Consider the following 24,898-nt stretch of genomic DNA (forward strand, 5'->3'; position numbering starts at 1 on the left):
GCGCTGACAAAACATTTCTGTGCGAGTTTGTGTCTGTACTATAAAGTACGTGTGTAACATTACGTTTAAAAGAGAGAGAGCGCGCGAGAGAGTATGCGCTTTCAGGACACAATAAAAAGTTTTCATCCTATTGTTTACTATTTTTATTTACTTGGTCAGTGTCGTTGTGGGTTATGTTTCTTTAGCGGTTGTAGGCTGTAAGGACCTTTTGAAATAACTGAAATCATTTGCCGAAGTTATATGGAACTGCAATGCGGTCCAGACATGCCTAGAACTACTTTAGCCGTGCGTTTCCCTGAAAATAATTGCACACCTTAGAACGTTGGTCAACCAATCAGGTTCGAGCATTCAACAGCCCCGTAGTATAATGAAATATTAATTATATATACTTTATTTTTATATAATAAAAAATACTTGATTATTAATCATTAAAATAAGATTAATTATTTAAATAATAAATAAACTATTATTAAATCCTGTAAAGCCTGACATATGAAATAAGTCAGAAAAATCTAATTTTTTGAAGTGGAAGAGTTGATATGATAGCAGACTACTTACATAAAATGCATATAAATATCAGTTGTCACTCTATAACTCCCAATAATACATCTTAATAAGATGATATTTGAATGCTTAGTTTTATGATCAAAGCTCTGTAGTTTTAATTGTGCACGGCAAAACATAATGCAATACAATGATTACCAGGAGATGCACAAATAAATGTTCCTCAAAAGCCAGATGTATCATATTTGAAAAAAAAGTGATGTATGCATAATCAAGTAAATCTAAGTTGCTTCAGTCCGGTAAGTGTTTATTCTAAAATTTTACTAACAATATAAAAAGTTATTCTTATGTTTACTTCTAATAAATCAGTATACTTTACAGTAAAAAAAAAGACATGCGTACCACAACCTGAATGGGGATGTTTTTTGAATTACACTAAAAGGCCTTTTACTTACTACATAAATCAGACAACAGAATGCATGTAGTACATTGTGTACAACCCTTTTTTTTTTAGTTCATATTGATAATTTAGAAGCCTTTTAGAAAATTGGATATTTGTGTATCAAAGATAATACAGCAGGCTTTATGAGGTTAATCAGAATACATAATGGTATACCTTATCATAAAATTGTGCAACCATTTCAGTGCTGCAATAAATTAACTAAGTAAACTGGCTTCCTTCCAGGAAATCTTTCATTTTTATTTTTTTCTTTCCAGCCAATTAATTATTGCGCTTGGGCACAATTTAACCCACCATTTGTTTGAAGCAGATTTTAGATGCTTTAAAGGTACAGCTGAAGGAATTAAAGCTAATTAATGAATTCTAGTGACTTTGTTACAATTTAATAATTACTTTTTTATTAGAGAGACAGAACTCACATCCTACTCTCTATGTTCCTCTAAAGACCAAAACAAATGGTTTTCACAGTGCCAAGATCCAAGCTAGAAATCCCTATGCGGATTTAGCTTTTTATGCACATGGTACTGAGAAAAAGAAAGAAAGAAAGAAAGAAAATTAATACAGTGCCTCTGGTTCACCAAAAGATTTGTTTCTAAGTTTCACCACAAGACTTGCTGCCAGATTCAGTGTTATTTCAGGTGCTACAGAGAGAACATGCCGAGCTAAAGCTTTAAGGGTTGAAACACAAAAGCTACTATATATCTGTTTCTTCCAGCTTACATTTGTATTTCTAAGGTAAGCTGGATGTAATCATCATTGACATTGTCTAAAACAAGACTAGCATTCAGTATTTACTGTTGCACTATAAAACAGCTGGTGGACTGAATTATGTGTAGGCAACATCTTTTTCAACCCAGCCATTCCAGCAAAAGTTATTTAATTTTTGACTTTTTAAAATGAGACGAGTTATATTATCTGCTCTATGTCGCTAGAGTATAAAAGAGCACGGGGGTGGAAGCCCTTTAAAAACAAAAGCACAGAACACAGGCTCTATTAAAGTTAAATTATCACCTCACTCAGTGAAACAGGACTATTATTATCGCTCTTCACTTTCTTATGCAGTGGGGAACTATGGAAATAGCATTGTTTCGGAACAATCACACTAGTTCTGTTTCATCTACTCTTATTTTTTCTTTCTAAAGAGACAGTATTCACAGACCAACACTACTACCTGAAGCAGACTATAAGTTCACAATACTCATTACAAAAAGTACCATTGTAACCACATTTTCATATGAGACTGTAATTCATAATAATAATATATGATAATGATTATATGGCAATTTGTTTTAAAAATATATTAAATGTGTTAGAATTGTAAGGTGCCTGCTAAATGCCACTGTTAGTACAATTCATGTTATTACTATGAAACCATATCAAATTAATATGGTCTCCAACAGTGCTAGAATCTCTCTATTATTTTGTTTTTATTTTTTGTTTAATTTAAGTGGTGGCTATAAGCTACTAGCCACTAGCTAATGCCAAATTACCAGTTTTATTGCAGTGCCAATTACTGTAAATATGGCATTTGGTGGAAAGTATATATATAAAAAAAATGCTTTGTTAGGAACAATATATTTCATGTAACATCTAAATTAGCTGGTCAAAAATGTATATTTAATATGACTGAATTAACCTGACTATAGGACATTAGGCTACACTAACAAAAGTCATTTTAAGAGTCAGATCAAGTACAAATAACTTCTGAGTGTGGTTTACCATAGCAAATGTTTTGAAATGTAATAATAAATCACACAAACAATTCATCCAAAGAAGTAAAAATCAATGACTCACACAGCACTATCAAAATTCATTGTTTGTCTTGTGTATTCAGACAGCATCCTGCATCTGTTTTGAGTATTTCTGGGTTTAGCAGTAAACTGCCACAGAGACATGTTTGGTCTCTTATAATCATTGCTGAAACACTGTTTCGAATTTAACTGCAGGCTTAAAGAATGACGCATACAGCCAAACATTATTTATGTAACAACGTGTTTCATTCAAAACAATCTATTAAGATTGGCATGCTAAATGACAGTATTGCTAATTATAGCATTGATCTTTCCGCTCAAGCTTTGCATCATGCCATGTCGGAGAGACTAATCGGGAGAGTCGAAAATTACACACTTCACCTTTAAGAGTCCTCTGGCCTACCATGTGACCAACAAATGTAACACCTCGGATCTGTGAAATGCTGCTGATGGAACCCACTTTGGCACAGATGAATAGACACTAGACTTAATTACCTCTGCCAAAGCAGGGCAGGCTGGAGGTTCCCCGACACTTCTTCTGACTGGCTTCCATAGACAGCGAACAGGAGAGAGGATGATCGCATTTCTTTCCAGCCCAACCTTCTTTGCAATCGCACCTGCCACAGTTACACTGGCCGTGACCTTCAAACAGACACATAGCAGGATTTAGAGTCCTCTAATGGATGAAAGATCGACTGAAGCTCTGCCTGAAGCTGCCCTAGATACAGGCAAAGATTATACATTGGTGGTGTATGTGTGTCGGTTTATGGATTTGAAGTTAAAGGGCACAGCTCACAGGTCTGGCTGACCATGAATGTAAAAATGAATTGTGAACACGGTCCTCTGAGGCAAACATAAGATTGAAGCGAGCCTCGCATATGGCCGCAGCGTTATTCCTCATTCCTCAGCATTAGAAACAGATGTTGAAATGTTTCTGTTGTTCTTCAGCTCAGGATAATCCACGTGGCCTGTGTTTATGCGAGATCACATATAAGTGGAGTGAACGGATATCGAACAGTTCCACCCTGTCCTCTTTTTCAGCAATGTCAGTATTTTCACTGCTGGATTTTGGAATGTGAACCATTTCCTTTTGAGGGGGTTTGATGAAGCCAAAACTGACCATTTCAACATTTCTTTTCTTGAGAAACACACTGCCAGAGTGACATGTGGGATACAAATTTAATAAATACAACACAAATGTGATAATAAGAATGAGAAGTTTGACAGAAATGTTTCAACTAGTGCTATACCTGAACATAAATCATCCGAGTATCTGTCGTACATGGCATAGCAACTTCTCTCGTCACACTCGCAGTTCTCTCCATGGATGTCACCCCAGTCTCCTGAGGGATCCACATCATAGCAAGTGCACTCTCCACAGACACATGTGCCTACAAAGACAAGGTGAAATTATAGTAAAGTATGCTAAACCTCCTGAAAGTCAAACTAGGCTATATTCAAATAGTCAACCATTGACATTTCATTCACACAGTCAAACAATGACAATCATATTTACTAACAGGTGTGACTCTTAAATTGTCCTGTTCAAAATTACACTACTGAATACACTACTGTTCGAAAGCTCTGTAAGATTTTATTATGTTTTTGAAAGAAGTCTCTTATGCTCACCAAGGCTGCATTTATTTAACATTTATTCCTGTAATGGCAAAGCTGAATTTTCAGCAGCCATTACTTCAGTCTTCAGTGTCACATGATCCTTAAGGAATCATTCTAATATGCTGATTTGGTGCTCAAGAAACATTTATTATTATTATCAATGTTGAAAATGGTTGTGCTCTTTAATATTTTTCAGGATTCCTTGATAAATAGATAGCTCAAAAGAACATCTAGGTTACCAATGTAACCCCTGTTCCCTAAAGGAGGGAACAGAGATGTTATGTCAGAACTGAACTGACGAATTGGGATCTTGCCTGAGAGCCCAATCACCTTTGAGTGTAAACAAAACAAGCCAATGGACAATGGTTAGTGAGATTTGCATCGCAAACCACTCCCTGCGAAGGGGGTACAGGAAGCGTGCAGCACAGTGAGACTATTGGATAACACTGGGAAAGCAAGCCTATTCCAAACAGAAAGGAATGCTATTGAGGCCACATCCTGCCCGTATGGAGGTAACGTGGAGTTTACACATATGGACTGACCATTAGGGCAGTGCTTCATATGGAAGTTCTCTGTGGTAGATCCAGCCTTGCTAGGGTGGAGTCAATACCGGCAGAGACGGCAGAGCGGGCTCTGCCAAGGGAAAGACACAGACTCACCGTCAGGGAAGCCGTGCTGTGGAAGAATACACATGTGGGATCACCCGTAGGGAAATCACAACACATGGGCACCTAGTCTAGCACAGGGGCTACTTGTGGCGAATACAGGGGAGGACACAGGCTCAGAGTCTGTAAAATCTCACAAACGTGTAAGGAGTCACCCAGCCAGCAGTTCTACAAATGTCTGCCAGTGAGGCGCCGTGTGCCAAAGCCCAGGAGGAGGCAACACTGGAGTAAGTTCTCACTCCAAGGGGGCATGGCTGGTCTTAAACCTGATATGCCAAGTCTATGGTATCCACTATCCAGTGGGCCAACCTCTGCTTGGAGACAGCCTTTCCCTTCTGCTGGCCTCCATAACAGACAAAGAGCTGATCTGAGGTTCTGAAGTGCAAAGAGCAAACGGGACAGAGCAGAGCAAGGGCTGGGTCTGCCTCCTCCAGGGGCAGCGCTTGCAGGTTTACCACCTGATCCCTGATGGAGGTAGTGGGAACCTTGGGCACATATCCAGACCAGGGATTACGTGGGAGGTGGCTGGGTGGAATTCCAGGCACAATTCATTGACCAAAAATGCCTACAGGTCCCCTACCCTCTTGAAAGAAGCGAGCGCAGTCAGGAGCACTGTCTTGAGAGACAGGAACTTAAGCTCCACCGACTGCAGCGACTCAAAGGGCACTCTCCGCAAGGCTGACAAGACCAAGGAAAGGTCCCTAGAGGATACAAGGTGAGGGTAGGGAGGATTCAGCCTCCTCGCACCCCTCAGGAACCTGATGATCAAAGCGTGCTTTCCTACAGAATTACCATCTACTGCAATGTGATGTGTGGCAATAGCTGCAACATACACTTTCAGGGTGGAGGGAGACTCTCGGCGAGAACACCACCACTCAATGAACATGTTTCACTTTAAAGCGTAAACGCGCCTTGTGGAGGGAGTTCTTGCTGAAGTGATAGTGTCTACCACTGCTGGGGGTAGCTACCTCAGATGCTAACTTCTGAGGAGGAGATGGTGGGCGAGTTGCGACATGCGATGGGAGTGTAGACCACCCTGACGGTTGATGTACACAATGGCTGCAGTGTTGTCTGTCCTGACCAGCACATGCTAGTACCAGACAGTTCTGCTAGCAATTCGAGGCAATTGATGTGCCACTGACACCAATCTTGGGGTTGAATGCACTAGAAAATGTGTTTCTGCATTAGCAGAACCTTTCTTGGGTATGATGTAGTAAGGGCTGTAAAACCCTGATCTCATGTCAGCTGGAGTGACCATCTCTATCGTGTCCTTTGCCAGTAGGACTGCGATCCCTGCACACAGGACAGGGGCATCTTTGTCCACTACCGAGGAGAAGTGGACACCGCTGAACCTGGAGGGACGCTGGGTGAACTGAATCGCATAGCTGAGTCAGATTGTCCGAGTGATCCAGCAAGCCGGGCTAGGGAGCGCTAGCCAGCCCCCAGACACTATGCAAGCGGCTCTAATGGAACTACAGATGTTGCTGCGGCGGGGCAATGAGGTGGAGAACAGGGACCTGACCCAGAAAGCATAGCGTCCCACTCCACCTGGGGAATCCCCACGAACCCCCTGACCACCCCACCATCAACGGTAGTGAGAGAAGAAAAACTTCTGAAGCAGATTTTGGTATGATTGGCCTTCTATACTGGCACTAATGCTTCCATACTGCCAAAGGTCTTCATGCACTTGCGGGAGGAAAGGCACAGGGGCAGGGCAAGGTGATTTCCACATCGCACTGTGCCCCCAGCAACCAATCATCCAGCCACGATTGCTCAGAGTGAGTCCGAGCACACAGCGGCCCAGGCAAGCATGGCTGTCAACTCTGAATCCAATTCAGCATGAGCAAACACCACTGAAGTGGGAAGCTCAGTGTCATCTTTATCTCCAGAGCATAATAGCCCTCTCTCCGATGCAGCTATAGACATCTGATCCTCATCCAGAGCGGCAAATGACGCGCTGTGTTGCCGTGACAACCCGCACTGTCATCCGGCAGCTCGACGCACACAACTCGCTGAGGAGCAGGAAGTCCATGGGGATTTTGCCCGGCGAAAGAGCTCCCACTATAATCCTCGTCTCCCAGAGTGTCAAGCAGACCCACAGCTGTGCTTTTACACACAAGCGGCAACTTGTCAACAGGAGAGGGGCTCAAGCCTTTACAAGAAAGGCGAGACATGACCAGTGTGCCGACGTGGTAATGTTCTCATGCGAGAACATGAACCACCCACAAACGCCGTCTCAGCATGCTTATGCCCAGGCATGTGAGACAGCGATCGGAGGACAGGAAACAACCGTATCCAGAAATGCATGGACGTAGAGGCATCTTTAAAAAACGCTCGCCACCCACTTACTCTTTTAGGGAAAAAGATCTTTTAGCGCTGAGGTGCACAGTTGACGCGCCATCACACTAACACTCTCTGGAGAGCTTCTTCCTGGTTCGTTGTACACACTCGAACAGTGATTGCAGAGCAGAATCGTGAGAAATGCTCAGCTCCGAAGCAAAAGCTTAAATGAGTGAGTGCTGCACGCTTCCTGATGTACCCGTTTGCGATGCAAATCTCTCTCGCCAGTGTCCATTGGCTTGTTTTGTTTACACTCAAAGGTGATTGGGCTGTCAGGTGAGATCCCAATTCATTAGTTCAATTCTGATGTAACGTCGAACATGACTGACTGATAGGAAAGCATTTATTTAAAATATAAATGTTTTTGCTGTCACTTTTGATTAATTAATTAATGTGATCAATTAATGTGTAATTTTAATAGGTATTCTGAGTTTGTGTTCTGTTTGGGTGGGTTTTGTATTATCTTTCAGTTCTATGTCTTAATTTTCAGTCATTACCCTGTTTCAGTTAGTTTCCTTGGTTACACATTGATTTCTCGTTCCTTTGATTGGTTTGTCTGTCTATTTAAGCCTTGTGTTTCTTGTGTTCATTGTGTGATCTCGTCTTTATGTAATGGTTGTTCTGTTCACATTCTCTGCAATTCCTGTGTTCCTAAGAAGTATTGTTTTGAGTATGCTTTTCATTAAAAGTTTCACTGCATGTGATTAGATCCAGCTATATATTTTGTTTCATCTGCAACCAATGCTGACATTAACTGTATTACTTTCTTTCAAAGAAATAAACTCTTACTGATCCCAAACTTTTGAACATTGTTTCTTTGAATTTTAATTAATTTTACATCATTTCAAATTCAGAAACCAGTAACTCTTAATTCAATTCTGAATATTCTCAAAAGTAACCACTGAAAGGCAACTGAGATACAGTGCAGCTTCTATAAATTAATTAGTATTAAAATAAATGTTTAGATTAATGAATTACATTTAAGATGTACTACATTTTAAAAACCAAAGTGTGCTTTGAGAGGTCTGTGCCAGGTAAGGCTATTTTCTGATCGTTGGAATATGGGTTCAAACTGTTTTGTCTGTGTTAGGAGGATTAGAGCTCAGTGAAACAGTTAGCTGCACAGCACTATAATTGAAGTGATGCTGAAAAGGAAAGCCAAATTTCTCCTGGGGGCCAAATCCTCCAGAGCCCAGCTGACAATAAAGGGGCCATGCATGGCAAGGATTGATGAGGATGCTTACTCCAAGTTCCAGCTAATCTATTGCTGGGGCGACAGTCATGGCAACAGAGCTGCGGGAAACACCTCCACTCTGATGAATCTTAGCCAGACCAGTTGCAGCACAACTGGAAATCCTGTTTTCTCTTATCGGTGCAAAGAAAGCACACTGGGAACCAAGCCAGCTGGCATCCTGCGAGCAGGGGGCTAGACCACTGTTGCTGCCATCATTCGCAGCCCTGTCAAAGACTCGTTCTCTCATGAATATATACCTTACTCACATTGCACTTCATTTGCATTATGCAACCTTCTGTGAATGCTTAAAAGAATGGCATGAGCTATATTATAACAGCCATGCATGTAAAAGTATATTGTTGCTTACTGTATGACCCTTAGTCGCAGAAAAGCAAATACAATGAAAGTAGCCCACTCTTCCATAACCTAATCACTGACTTGCTTAGGCTTGTTTACACTTGGCTAAGACTCAGTGGGAGTCCATAAAGTGAAGTCAGAAACTATTAAGAATCAGGGATGCACAATATATTAGTACAATATCGGTTATCAGCCGATATTAGATTTAAAACCATATCAGTCGATATTGGATATGCACTACCATTCTGGGTCAGTACAATTTTTTTTTTTTTTTTAATGAAAGAAATTAAGCATATAAGAATGATTTCTAAATGATCATGTGACACTGAAGACTAGAGTAATGGCTGCTAAAAATTCAGTTTTGGCATCACAGGAATAAATTACATTTTAAATTATATTAAGATAGAAAACAGTTTTTTAAATTGTAATAATGTTTCATAATATTACTGTTTTTCTAGATTTTTGATAAAATAAATGCAACCTTGATGAGTATAAGAAATTTCTCATTTAAAAAAAAAATTACCAACCCCAAACTTTTGACCAGTAGTGTGTTTCAGGCCTCTGTCCCACCTTTCTCTCTAGAATTTAGTGAATACAATAACTCTTTACATGCTGGTCTGCCTGCATCTCCCATTTGACCCCTTGAACTGATTTAAAATTCTGCTGAACTGTGGTTAACAACAGAAACCTTTTTCAGGCCTCTTTTTGGCATCCCATACTTGCCAGAATTACATTTAAGGGACTCTGCCAATAAGATTTTTGCACATGTTGTCCTAAAAAGGGTAATTCATGAGTCTGGTTTTAAAGGTATAGCTTTCATTAGTTGTTTTTATACCAAAGCATTTTTCTTCACTTATACGTTGTTTTTAACCAAAAAGGTTATTAAATGTAACTTTGCATGGATGTATTTCAAAGTGAAGGGCAAGTTATTTCATGGATTGAGAGGCTGACTGACTAAAAGAGGCTGTCATCTCACACAATAGCAGCGATCCACTGAGACCTGCCATTCACAGGGCAAAACATATAATTGAAGGGTATGAACAGAATATAAAATAAGAAAACTGAGGATGGATAGCTTAAAAGTGCCCAAAATAATGGATATCTTTCACCATGTGCACTGGAACAAACAAGTGCACTTTTTTGGAGAAACGATATCCTGTAAGAGACTTTTCCCTCAAACACAATACTGCTGATAAAAATACATATGTGCTCAAATATATGGATAAGTATGCTTAAGGAATACCATGAGGGATTGTATTTGTTCTACTGGAAAGTGTAACTGCTTCTAAAATGCTGTTGTTTTTAGAAACAAATGCTGTGTGCCCAACATTTGATGCAGAAAACCAGCGTGGTTCCTTCTGATGAGTGGATACGGTTTGTGGGCAGATTACTTAACCACAGACAGTGGTTCAGATGTGAGGTTGAGTTTATACTGTGTACCACTTCACCCTTTTGCTGTAATCAATTTCAGAGAAGCTCCCTGGAGGTTCAACGGCAATATGAGAGCCAAAGCTTTTTGGCAGCCTGATGTATCTTAATGGAGAATACATTGTCCCACTCTCATTTGTGCTTGTCGGGTGAAATTACTTATGCTGTATACAGCTGATATAGGACAATTAAGCATATTTCGTTACAGATTCTGTGTGGAAAACTCTCAAATAAAATTTTAATTTGATTTAGATGCCCCAGCAGTAGCATTAAGGATAACCTTGAATAACTTATTATTAGTTAAAGTTAAAGGGTGATGGGAAATATTGGTTATGTCAGAGTAAGGTAAATGCTTGCACAAAGACAGACCTCTGTTGCTGCAGATCTTGCCATCTGGAGATGTGCATCTCCGCTTACTCTCCCATGGGCTGATGTCACACTGGAATTCACATTTATCTCCATGCCAACCAGCCGAGCAGTAACAGTTTCCACAGTAACACTTTCCATGGCCTGCAACCACGAACAGGGAGAGGGAAGAGAGAAATTCAGTTTCAGAGTTTTTAGATTTTTTTATTTTTTTTTTATCTCGCTATCTTCATATACAACATGCAGGTATAGCAAAGGCATTATGTAAATTAGGTGTAATTTAATTAAAACCATGCTATTAATAATCTAAAATGGAACTACAACATACTTCTATAAGATTCAGGAAAAAGACAAGTCTTGCGTTCAGAGAAATTTAACTAATATTTTAACTTTAGTTAACTTTAATTTTAATATTTTAAATATTTTAACTTTTTTTTCCTTACCCCATTAACAAAATCTGACGACAGTGGTATGATATAACTAAATCTTTTAGTACAGATCACTAAAAATATATCAGATTTTTATAAATACTATATTTTACAGGCTAGCCGTCTAATGTGCATGCATGTTCCTAATGCCTCTATAACGTGTGTAACTTCCATTGTTACAGCCACCATTTTGAGTGTTTCAGCAAAAATGAGTAAAGAATCAAGTAGGTGACACTTGATTTAATACTGTGTTATCTAATACAGTAAAATTAATACAAATGTGTCCAAATACTTTTTTAGGACCACTGTAGATGAATCTATAGAAGCACTGGTCACCCTGTGGTCATACCTCCACAAACTTCTCCAGAGTCTTCATCCAAACACTCGCTGTCATCACACTCGCAATAGTGTCCGCTGATCAGGCCCTTCCCATCGGGATTATGGCACATGCAGCTGCCACAGTGACAGGTGCCTGTAGGCCAGATGCATCAATGTCATAATCCACAGATTTCATGCTGTCACATTTCAACCACACTTCTACATATGAAGACACTCACAGACTCACACAACAACCCCCGACCTAAGACTGTAGAATTGCATGCCATTCAGAATTAAACTGAGAATGAACTGAGTGTATTTTTAATATTTCACTTTTTTTATTTTTCAGTACCATAAACACAACATAGTCACCCCCCCACCCCAGAAATATTAGATGATATAAAAAGAAATATCAAAAATTTCACCCACAGAAATGTATATTAATTTAAACTCCCCCTGTGGTGAAAATCAAGTTTTTAATATTGTTCTTGTCTATGTGGTGTTTTTAACATACTTTAAGACAAACCATGTGCAAATTCATAAGTCAACACCATTGCTGAGTATTTTCTCTTTAAAACTGCAGTAAACCAAAGAGTTTCAAACCCACGGTTTGAAATCGCTGGTGTCTGTGGCGTCACAAACTACCTTGCAACCAATCACGTCAACGTGCCGGCAGGCTTTAGAATATTATTAACTCACCGCACAGAGTCTCAGAAGAAGGTTATCCCGGTATATTTTTCTGTTGATATGAAAAATCATGATGACTTTAGACGTCATCATGACAAACAGGACATTTGGACAGCCTTTCTCATGGAAAATGTGGATAAGTATTCATGCACAGCGCAGATCATAATCAGCGAGCATGTTTTTAAATAAAGTTGTTTTTAAATAATGTTTGAGGAAGCTTGGTGGTGGTGACGTTGATCCGCGACCATGGTGTGCTGTAGTCCGTTTATAGCCTACTGTTAGCTTTTTATATCTGACGACTTTATTTAGGCTTCAAAATGTATAAATGTTGTGTTATACCTTGTAAAGTTTATTTTGCTAGACAAAACGTGTAAGTGTCATAACCCTTTGTTAAACACAGAGCTTATTTTTTGCGATTTTCCAAAAGAAAAAATGCATAGGCTTTCGATCGAGGGAACCCGTGGGCCGTTAACTTCCGGGTTGGCCTACAAAAACATGTCATCCCTGAGGTACTCTATGTCCCTACAATAACAGACCGACGTGCATGTAATAAAATATTCATTCAAGAACATTGTGCAACTTTACTGCAACAATGGAACAGCGAACTTCACATACTTTTGAAAATCCAGCATTTCGTTGATCCTGGTAAGCGCTCATTCTCACAGTTGTAAGCATGATAGCATTTTTCTTCCACGACGGGGTTTGGCATCACGGCATTTGTTTCCAAGCGGACCATTAAAGAACGCGACACACACGTCTCCTGAACATCCTGTAGAATTCAACCAACCAGGTGACGACTTTGAAACTCAAGTGTTTCCAGTTAAGTGTGCCATATGCATCAGAAGTTCAGCCAACTGTCCGTGGGCGTGACGTCTGAGGCTGATGCTGTGTTCCAGGCAGGTTTTTGAGCCCGTAAGTCACGACTTTAAACCACGACTCACGACTTTGTAGCGTTCCAGGCACGCTAAACTCACGCCAAACTGCCTGAGTGTAAACAAACCAACATGGCGGACCATACGGGGCTTATGCTCATTTACAATTATTCCTATCGCCAAAGGTGCTTACTCCTTGCTTATTTGAGGGAAACGGAGGAGGAAAAACGACGCATAAGGCAAGATAAGCTGTTATACCTTTTATTTTACCGTGCACTTGCATAAACACCGCATCCGTAAGGGCTGCCATTGTTGTTTTGCGGGCTATGTGACGTCAGAGCGCGGAACTGGGAGTACATCGATCCAGTACGAGTTCACGGTTTGACTGCCGTTCCAGCGCACTTTCACGGGTAGAAGGTTGGAAAAACACGGGTTGCCTGGAACGCGGCATTACATTCAAGCTATTTTAAGACAAATAACAATTTCCCACAGGAAAAAACGTTTAAATATGTAATTTTGGTGATCAAAGATGAGTTTTAAGGGATAAAATTATTGACTACAGGAGGTCTTTAAAACAAATGAATTTATATTAATTCAAATTTCAATTAATTTATGTACAGATATTATTTAATACATAAATAAATGTATTCAATTTTGAAAATCAATCCTGATGCACAGCACTTTCATGTACACGCACGCCCTAATGACATGGTGACACATACCAGGCATATTTGCAAACCAGCTGGGTCCCTAGCTAACAACATACAGACACATCACCCAAAGTTAATGTTCAGGTCAGTGTAAGGGTTAAGTACAGGGTTTGGGGCAAGGTGTGAAATACAAGCAGGCTGCTATTTTCTAGGCCACCCAGAAAGAATGTTTGGACAACTGCACACCATATATCTTGACCTTCAGTTCTATTATCTTTAGGTCCTCATGCAATACAAAAAAATATCAATCATCTTACCTGCATTGGAGCAAACTACACCCTGGGCATTGCGGCAACGGTCTTTACTGGTTTTGCTGGAGAGGGAACATTGCTCCTCATACTGACAGGATTCCCCAAACCAGTTATCATCACAGAAACACTTTCCACATTTGCATGTCCCATGATCTGTAGTGGACACATATACAGATTACAATTATTGATTGTTTTGAGTAACATGCAGTCACGGTACAGAACCACACCGTAAAAGTAAATGGGTTGATAACAAATGATATTATGTCGAAGAAGCCAAAGAGCTCCCTATGAGATCGATTTTGTGATTAGTAACACATTTGTAAGGTGTTTGGAGAGAGGTGAAGGGCAGGGTGATGTGCAAGACATTAACACTCTCCACACATGCATGCTTTGGAAACCCTGAGAGAGAGGAGGATAGGAGTTGTGTGTGTTTCACACATGTGTGCTTTTCACAGCTAAAAGGTGTTGAAGATTTCATATGGTCTACTTCCACACAATAGTTATTATACAATTGCACAATTCTATACACTAGAGGTCTGCCAACTGAACAGTGTAAAAGTATTTCATTTTTACCACTCATTAAAATGAAAAATGCTCAGGTCAGGTTCAGGCTTTAATGCCTGTGAAGACCTCTACTATACACTTTGTTAGACTATTTGCTGCAGTAGCTATATAACTGGTCATTGTTAAAGCAAAATTAATAAGCTTATGAACTTTTAAAAGGGAGGAGAAAACGTTTCCCATATGTTTTGTTTCTGACATCAACTACTGTGTGTTAAACCTCTATTGGAATTTTGGCGCAAATTCATGCATGATATGGTAGAAGCTAGCCAAATGAGACACATGCCAACATGAACAGTTTGCTTGACATACTCTTGAAACTTTGAAAAAAAATCTTAAATGAAAAAACTAAATGAAAAAAATCTTAAAAGAAAGCTTAGGTCAGGGCTTTTCAATTCGATTCCTGGAGGGCCATGACTTGCAGAGTTGAGTTCGCCTAATCGCACCTGCATGCAATAATTAAGTAATGCTAAAGACGATGGCTGCATCCAAAATCGCATACTCTCCTGAGTAATTACTTATTTTGAATAAGTAATTACTTCACAATCACTAAAAAAGTATGTTCTATATAGTTTGAATGTAATCCGGACGTACTACATTCACCATGTTGTCATTATCATGTGACCTACCAGCGTCAGTTGCGTTGATTCACTGCCATGGCCACATGGGATAGTAAAGTGTCCTTCGTATGCAAACTACAGAATCTCGCCGCAAGTATATGTCATCCGGGTACTTTCTGCCTACTCTTTTATGAGTACAGTGAATTCAGACATACTTCTTTTGTCACATACTGTTTTTCATCTACTATAAAGTAGGGAAGTATGCACTTTTGGTTGCAGCCATTGATTAGCTGGTTCTGATGTGTTAAATTTGGTTTAGAACTGACTCTCAGGGTTGTGGTTCTGCAGGTCTGTGCAACCACAACATCAGGGTCAGTATACTTAACTATAATGCTTCTCACACCATGGAACTCTTGTTGGACAGGCAGAAATGGATTTAATACCTAGTAATCAAAGTCTGTCTTGCAGTCTCAAAGCTCCAACCACTTGTTTCTATAGCCGATTGTGCACTTTGTGTGTAGCCTACTGAATAATGATAAAGTTCTCTCTTAAAGAAAATACAAGTCATTCTACTTATTACAAATACTGAAATATTTTTTTTTCATTCATTTTCCACCACTTTCTCTCTTCTGGCACCTCTTCTTTCAATCTTCCTCTTCAATCTGCATGCAAAAGGACCATAGTGAGACAAGAAAAAAAATTCTATATCAGACCATTGTTATGATTGCCTATCATTATTCTTGACTCCATGGATGACAATGCATTGGTGCACAAAAAAGGCAGACAAAATATGCTACAAACACATCCTGTTATTGTAAATTCAGCTCCTTTAGCCACATCCTGAAGTGTCATCCTCAATCACTCCCTGCACTAATCCATCATGTAAATTTGATGTCGTCTTCAAGGGCTATCCATCAGTCCTTAACAATAGCCTTGTTCTGCTCCTGTACTCATTACCAGAGAGTCTTGGCTGCTTGTCACAAACATTCAGTGTTTTATAGCCAATCTGGAGGGAAAGGCAAGATTTATGCTAATACCAAATGGAGGATACATCTATCTTGTGCCCTATCGTTTAAAAGCAAATTGGTATTGGAAATGTTAAGCTATGACTATGAGCCAATCAATGTTTATTTGAAAAAAAAAAAAAATCCTTTGGGTATGATGTGATCTTTTAAAAAAGCATTTCTCATCATTACTGAATCAGGCAGGTTGTTAGCAGTAGGGAAAACATCTTCTTGTTCAGTGTGACTGGCACAGTTTCAGACATTACAGATCAGACATTACATATTTTTACAGAACATTTTCACACTTGAACAGCATCTTTTTCCTCTGAACTTTTTTCAGAGGAACCTTGACCTTTAATTTCCTTTTTCAAACGACTTGTTTTGAAAAATGAGAACACCAATGAATGACATTAAATAAATGGACAAATGTCCTTTTCTGCACACTTGTTAAACCTAGCACTTTTGTTTAACCTGCAAAATTAGTAATACACACACACACACACACATATATCCTTACCTTCTGTTAAAGGTAGGGAAAGCAATGTTTTACATAAACACTGTTTGTTATACTGGTTGATACTCTCTTCACATCTTGATAGCAATCAATAACAGAAGTGGTCTAAATATTTTTTTTTTTTTCTAAATATATCTTCTGTGGAAGTCTCAGGACCAAAAAATGTTCATCCAATCATTGCATTCGGTCTGAATATTCACACTATAATTACCGTAATTAAGAGATGGCAACCCGTGACGTTCTACTCAGAGCGGTTCACATCCTTAGACTCGGGTTTATGCATTTCTGTGTCAACAGTATAACACCGAAATGAATCTGCAGCAGTCAGGTGGTACAAGTCAGCACTCTTTAAGTTGTTTATGTTCATTATTATTGTAATGTTATGTGCTTTGAGACATTTAACGGTGTAATTGAACATTCTCTCATAACACTTTGCAGACATGCTCTGGCTGTGCGCGTTCATGTGTTTTGAAGGAGGCGTGACTTTGGAGAGTGCTCTGAAGTGAGGGTGGAATCTTATGCTTTCAAAGCTAGCTTGCTATTGCTAGCTTCTCCGAAATTGCCAACCCTTCCTTTAATAACCCTCTGTCAATCAGACTGCCTGTGGGCAGGGATACAACAATGCAAAAGCATAATCTGTAGTTTTTACAAAAGCCCTGGAGCTGTCAAATAAATGTGAATTTCTCCAGGTAACGCAGAGAATGAGTAAACATTGTTCATTTACAAAGCGGTTTGAAAATCGGTTAAGTTACACTTTAACATTCCTAGTCATGTTTGTTTTGAAAGACGTTTGATGCCAGAGTTCGATCCTAAACGCAGACACAAATACTTTGACATTAACTACCACCCACCCATATGTGGGAGGATGAGTTTTGTCCTTGCTGTCCACTGTGTCCCTGCTTCTGTGCCACCAGGGGCATAATTTACCCCCTCCTTGCTGATGGGCCAAGACGGCCGTGTAGCCACCCTGTGCTGTATGACTCACTCTAAACAGCTGTGAACAGTATTAATAGATGGTGTGTCCTCATCAGATAAATTGTAGACGGTGAGCAGATTAATGAGTCATCAGATGCTAATGATTGTTACCATTTCAGACAGTGCTGTCCATGTTAAATACTGACAAAGGAATATGGGGTGACCAAGAATACAAACGCATGGCATGAATTCGGATGCAAATAAATGTAACACTTTATTTCCATAGTCCAATTTAGACATTCTGAAAACAATAATTAACATGTCAACTACCAGTCATTAGAGTATTAGTAGACTGTCTGCTTAATATCTGCTAACACTTTATTTTTATAAATGAATGTTATAATGAATAGTCCTGTTAGAGAATGGACATTTTCATAGAATTGCAGGCAATGTTGTATCAAAATCATTTTTAGAATGCAAATTTTTATTCAGTAAATATAATTACATTTAGCATTTTTTATTGTTTAAAAAAAAAAAAAAAAAAAAAAAAGATCTTAAAGTACTTCAATATTGATCATTGCAAAAGTAGTTCATTTTAACTAAATTCAGATAGGATCTTAACTAACTTATGCAAATTAAAATCAAATTGAAATCAGTGCCAGATAGTGCCTTCAAAGACAATCACCCCTATGATTGGACAGTGAGTATAATAGCTTGTTCCAATTAACAGTGTAGAAAAAATAAAGACATTAAATGATCCAAGAAAAAAAAAAAAAAAAAAAAAAAAAAAAACTCTAGACATAAAGGAAACTGTAACAAATGGATGGCTCACAACAGGAAACTTTTGAACCTAAATGCAGCTCTTTAAAACATACTGTAATAAAAACAGCATGAAATTAGTTCATGCATTAACAAACATGAAATAACAATGAACAGTATATTTTTGCAGAATTTATTAGTTTTAGTTAATACAAACATTCATGTGTTAGTTCAACTTTTGATCTTAAAAATGTATTTGTAAATGCTGAGATCAACATTAGCTAAGATTAATAAATGCTGTAGAAGTATTGTTCATTGTTAGTTCGTGTTACTAATGTAGTTGAAGGATTAGTTCACTTTCAAATGAAAATTGCTAGCAAATGAAACCTTAATGTAAAGTGTTACCGAAAATACATTAAGGAACAACCATAAAAACTGACAAGATTTTTAATGCATTACAAAAGACGCAATCCCCAGCAGACACTTTGTTTATCAGCATGCTATGAAGTTTGCATGTTTTTTATCCACACAAACCTTTAGTAAACCAGGGCCTATGAGGTAACTTGATCTTGAAGACATTTTTTTCCACAGCCTGTTAAACAGCGGCTTTGTATAAAACAAGACAGTGAGGTAATTATTTCCCCTAGTTGTTCTCCTGCTTTGCGTTGTAGAGCGTGAAATGATTATGTGCTAGGCAGGGCTGGGTGTGAGGGAGACATCTGTCCTGGCTAATAATGCTGCATACCTACAGCAAACCTGCAGTGATGAAGACAGGCCAAATCATCTAAAGAATGAGGGTCACTGTGTGTAATAAGTTTATAGACAATCTATGATTTATGGCACTTGTCAGAGCTGCGGTCTAGCATTTCGAGCTGTAGTGCTCATATTGGAGATGCGTGTTCATGTCCGGCCCATGTCATGTTCATCTTTTGCCTATTTCCTCTCACCTGACATTTGATTGTGTGTTACTAATTGGATGAAAGACCATAGAGGAAATTAAAGTGTCATTTTGGCATCATCATTCATATTTGCGCTGAAATGACACAGTGGATACAATTTCCTCTACCACTGTATCCCCAAGCGTATTGACCTGAAAGGCATGTGACCTTTTTGTGTAATTTGAAGTATGGATCAGACCTGTTGCCTGAGCTACAACCCACACCATATGCTGACAGAAGCTTGCTAGAATACATACGTTAGTTCAACTAAACCATAAACACTGCTGTCATGCCTATCATTTATGTAGCAAACTATCATCACACTTCACCTAAACATTTGAAAACTACTATTGGTAACTCATAATGTGTATAGTAGTGTGCAAAAGTCTTCATTAGATGCCTAAGAAGGTTATTTGTATCTTTTGCTTTAATGTGCCAGTATGAAATATAAATTTTAGATTTCAAATATTGTAATAATCCAGTGATATTTGCATATGAACAAGCAGTCCAGATCAAGTCAGCATGGGATAGACACTGAGACAGGTTGTTCTAAGTGTTTTGGAGAAGCTGCCACAGTTTTTCTATAGATTTAGACTGTCTCAGTTGCTTCTGTCTCTTCATGTAATCCTCAGATCTCTGTTGTAGGACTCCTTGTTCATCTAACAATCTAACTGGATTGTTACTATATTTGTAAAAAGGACTGTTTGGAAACCTAATCCTGATATTTCATCAGCAATTATAATTTTTAGTTACCTTTCCAAACGCTTCAGACCAGAAGTAGCATCCAGGTTATATGATATTCTTTCCTTAGAACACTAATTTTTCCATCAGAGTGTTCTAAGGAAGAACAGAAGTCAAACAACAAAAAGATTGTGGAAAAAGCTCTTGACTTGGACAGAGTTCCACTGGGACCTGAAAACATGGAATATCACTCTTCTGACACGCTCACTCAAGCACATCAAAAAAAGGAACTCGAGGCTATCATAAATCACAGGCATTTTAACTGATATGTGTGTGTGTGTATATATATATATATATATATATATATATATATATACACACACACACACACAAAATATATATATATATAATATATATATATATAAACTTGGAGAGGAAGGGTTGAAGGGGCCAAAAATGGAGGTCATACCAATTAGCTGGAAAAATCATTTCTACAGATGGAAAAAAGCTACAGAGGGAAAAATTGAGCCAGCGCTGTGCCAAATCTTTCACGTGGCTTCTTGAAAACCTAATTAACTTGTTTTTGGGAGAGGGAAAAATGAGTGAAAAAAGTGGAAAGGAACTGCCACGTTGTGCTCTGTCCCCATAAACTAGAAGAAAAAAGCAAAACCAGGTCACGTAAAAAGAGAAAACTGTAATTGTGCTCCATTTTTCCCAGTCTGTATAAACAATTAAAATCACATGGAAATGCTTGTACATTTGGATTTTTGTAGTATTCGGTGACAACAAATGAAACGGAAATATTTACATATCTTAGACATGTAGCCTGTTGAAACACTGGAGATGCGAGCAAACTAAAGAAAATGAAATCACACACAGATGGTGACCAGCTGTCAGGTAAAACATTTTGTAGTTACATGCAAACTTTTTACTAAGTCCTAGTTTGCAGTCATATCGCTGGGTCAAGCCGTGTTATTTGCTTGTCAGTGTATTTGTTTGTCAGTGAACAAAAACAGGTGTTTCAAAGCAAAGTGATTTATGGAGTCTCCCTAAACAAATAAAAAATCTCCAGAGACCAAGACAGGTTTTTCTTAAGTCACAGAATTTTCTCATTTAATGCTCCACTTATCATGCAGATCTTGTAATGAGAATTATTAAAAAAAGAAAAAAGGATGGCTGACAATAAGAAATTCTGCTTATTGTCAGGGAATACCACGTGTACCACTTACAAAAGAGCTGGTTATGGTTATATAACTGGAGCACGTAAATGCCCTGTATGCTGTTTGAAATGGACAGACAGTGTTTCAGAGCAACATACAAACAATCCTGCTCAGCTTGCACATTTTGCTATCTTTGTGTAATTGTCAAAAAAATAACTGAACAGAAGGCAAAAAGAAAGCACAGCCTTTCTCACTATATTTGTGGTTTAAATTCCACCTGAAGCTGTTCTAAACTTAAATTACAGTTAAGTGAAGGGATGTGAACAATGGCACAACATCAGAATCCTTTTACAGGTCTAGAATATCCCAAAGTGCCATGAACCAGCTCTGAAAACCAGCTTATAGTTAAAGGATGAGATGTGGGGTATTTTAACAGAGATGTGCAGTAAATACTCTTGATGTTAGTAAGAAAAAATGTTGGTTCATATATGGCCTCCATTTTCAGAATACGTAACCTTGAGAGAAACCCTGTTATCAGCTACGGTCCAAAGCTAATGAGCTCTTCACTGGCTCACAACATGCCCCCACAAATAAATTTTCTTTCTTTCCAGCTTCACATATCTCCATTAGTGGTCCTCAACATCTCATGTCTACAGATCAAAACTGAATGTAGAACAGAAATAGATGAATGTTTTTGTTCAAAGTCTGTAAGGTGGATTGCTGTTTTCAAGAGTAAAATCAGTACAGAAAATCAACACACTACGGCTATAGAGAGCAACCACAAAAACGTAAATAAAAAGTCTATTTATTTTCTTCATGGAAAATTAGATTTTTAGTTGTCATGTATAAACCTTTCAAGAGAGACCTATGACTAGCTCTGAGGTTATTAAATAATAATATATGATTCTGTAGAAGTCAAAGTGAGTTCACAATCTGTTTAATATCCAAATTACACTACTCATAATCCTGAACAAAAATCCTGAAAAAAGCAACAAACTGCCACTGCCACTATTTCTATATAAAGTTTATATTAAATTTGAAAAAACTTGTTCTACAGGCTTGCACTTTCAGAGAAGCTCACAATCATTGAATACCGGGCATTTATGCCAAACAATTGCTTATGATCTACGGTTGATTAATCATGACAATGTTTACTATATGGTGTTTATATCATACCTGCAAATAAGAACAGTTATGCAGGGGTTGCCAGGGTAACCGCTGTATTTCTGCTGTTCCATAAGCGCCACCTACTGCCAGAGAGTGAAAATGCATTTTCATTCAGCTGGTGGCTCAAAAAGAAGCTACTGTGCATTCTAAAAATCTAAACAATTGACCCTTCGCCGGGAGTTTGATTGACAGGCGATCTAACCAATAAATAACGCTGAATCCGCCATTTTGTCCGACAAAGCAGTCAGGGAAGTTAGTAGATTAACGTTGGTGGATTTAAACTTGAAAAATGATGTGTACTGACGTCTTTCTGTATTTGAAATGTGGTACATTCATGTTTATTTGATGGTATAAATTAACTAGTAAGAATAGACGATCGGTTCATAAGCTGCTTGATCTGAGGCACTACAGCAATCTGTCACGACACATTAAAGAGCCACAAAATGGTATTTATTGTTTAAATTTCTTTAAAAATTACAAAATTTGAGATTGTTTCGTATCAAAAGTAACCTGCTCTGTCTTGTCTGTCGATACGTTGTCAGTGTCCTCTTTGCTCCGCGATGTATTTTTCACTCCGTGAAAACATGGCTGCATCCGAAAACCTAGGTAGCTGACTTGTTGCCTCGCTGCCATGTCAGGCAATGACTTTTAAGGCAGCATTTGTGCGTGAAGGCACCTCACAAAACTGATTTCAGACAGACTTCTGAGGCAGCGTAACAGTTTATGATCTACAGCAAAATAGCATGAGCTTTGCTGAGAAACAAATATTTAATTACTACAGTAGTAATTTCTTGCTAGAAATTACATCAAAAGTGGAAAATGTTGGTCAAAAACATACATTTACACACAAACTGACCAGCAAATGCAACTTTTGGACGCCATCTTTATTTTCTTTATTTTTCAGAATGGAAAGCACAGGATTGTGGGATACCAAAGGCAGCAAAGGATTCATCTATGCTGCCTTCAAAAATCGATCAGATGAAGGTATCTCAGGAAACAGGAAGTGAAGCTAACATTCGATTTGGACGTGCCTTGATGCCTTCCTACCTTGAAATGTGTCCTCCAAAGGCAGCATTTTCCAGTTTTCGGACACAGCCGATGTGTGGAGTGAGAGAGGCGTGGCTTGTTGGACATAGCAACAGTAGCTAAAGGAGGCAGGTCTTTGTGAACGGTCAATTAGGAAAATCAAATTAATATAATATATAATCATACTTTAAATAAAAATATATAAATGTATATAAATACAATTGTTTATAATTTTGACTCATAAATTTTTTTTAAAAATGTTTTAAAATGTGAAAACAACATTGAAGTCAATGGATTAAATGAATGAGAATAATAGTTCCAGCACCAAGACAATTTGAAAAGTGGACAGTCACTTAGTGGAGAGTAAGTATCCTAAACTATAGCACCACCATTGTGCCTTATAATTATATAAGATGTATTAGATGTTTCAAAGCCATCACCAGGTCATGGAGCTATCAGTCGAGGGTTTGGATGTCAGGTTATTCAAGAGTCTTTGCTAATGGATTTCTGTGGGCTCACAACAAATTTTGCACACACTCACCATCCAGTGGAAACTACTGAAATGACATTTGACACCGTAAAGGAAGTATCTGTGAAAATGTTTCTTTGAAGTAGTGTCTGCACAATCTTTGAAAAAAAAAAAAAAAAAAAAAAAAAGAGGGTTGCTACAGAACAACATGGCACCTAAACAGGCTCCTTTGAAACTGCCTGTGTTTGTCTGAATAGAGGCACTGTGAAATTCAAATGAGACCTTGTAGCTAATGACACAATATTGGATGGAACATCAAAGGCCTTCACAAGCTGGATGTGTGTCTTGCACACATCTACAAAGCCTTTTTTTTTTTTTTTTTTACAAGGCACCAGATATTGAAACCCGTTCACACGTGTGTTGGGAGAGTATGAGACAGCTCTTACCTGCACAGGTCTTCCCATCATATGTCGGACAGACCCAGTCATGGCATTCGCATCGCGGTCCGTAGAATGTTCCAGGTTCCGTGACCTGGCATATGCAAATCCCGCACTCACACTCGCCTCTTCCGCTACAGATCAACCCGTCGGAGGTCCGACAGCGCCTCAGTGATGATTCTGGGGAGATTTTGCACTCTCCACCCACCTGCCTGCAAGACACAAGAGTGTTCAGTCACCTCTGTGACCTTTGCCTTCTACATCAAACCTCCATTCTTCCCATGTAGGTGAACATATGCCAGATGTTGGATGGGTGGGTGGTGGTTTGCAATCCTCCTTTTCACCAGTAATGACAACCAGACTCCCTCTTGCTTTCTGGAGGAAAAATCTTTCTGACGATAGGTCGTGCAATGTATCACATTTTGGCAGATTTCCTGTCTGTATCTTCTTGTAAGCTTGCAAGCTAGTATTTAAAGATAACAAATAGTCCTAGGAGATATATAATACAATAACTAAGGTCATGTGGAAATTTCTACTTTAGTGCTAGTGGAGTCATGAGTCATAAGATATGATTCTGCTAGAGACAGAGAACAACAAACTCAGACTCTTAGCCATGCAATTTTGTTCTATATCAGCACGGCTGTGATTGCTTACGGCCGAATCATAGCCGTGCTGATATAGAATGATATTGCACAGCTACTCATGTGATACTGCTTATA

At 38.6% G+C, this 24,898-nt stretch overlaps 1 protein-coding gene across 1 annotated transcript in view; it reads right to left on the reverse strand.

The window, feature by feature from the left end:
* The window catches only part of itgbl1 (integrin, beta-like 1), a 50,560-nt gene that overhangs the window by 21,867 nt on the left and 3,795 nt on the right, over window positions 1-24,898 (reverse strand). The window contains exons 2-7 of the mRNA XM_051905840.1: window positions 24,189-24,391; window positions 13,995-14,141; window positions 11,500-11,622; window positions 10,726-10,866; window positions 3,966-4,106; window positions 3,211-3,357 (exon numbers count right to left, since the gene is read on the reverse strand). Of these exons, the coding sequence (XP_051761800.1) occupies window positions 3,211-3,357; window positions 3,966-4,106; window positions 10,726-10,866; window positions 11,500-11,622; window positions 13,995-14,141; window positions 24,189-24,391 (902 nt within the window). The remainder of the gene's footprint in view (window positions 1-3,210; window positions 3,358-3,965; window positions 4,107-10,725; window positions 10,867-11,499; window positions 11,623-13,994; window positions 14,142-24,188; window positions 24,392-24,898) is intronic.

The sequence above is a fragment of the Ctenopharyngodon idella genome, chromosome 9, assembly GCF_019924925.1.
Source record: "Ctenopharyngodon idella isolate HZGC_01 chromosome 9, HZGC01, whole genome shotgun sequence".
Lineage (NCBI taxonomy): Eukaryota > Metazoa > Chordata > Actinopteri > Cypriniformes > Xenocyprididae > Ctenopharyngodon > Ctenopharyngodon idella.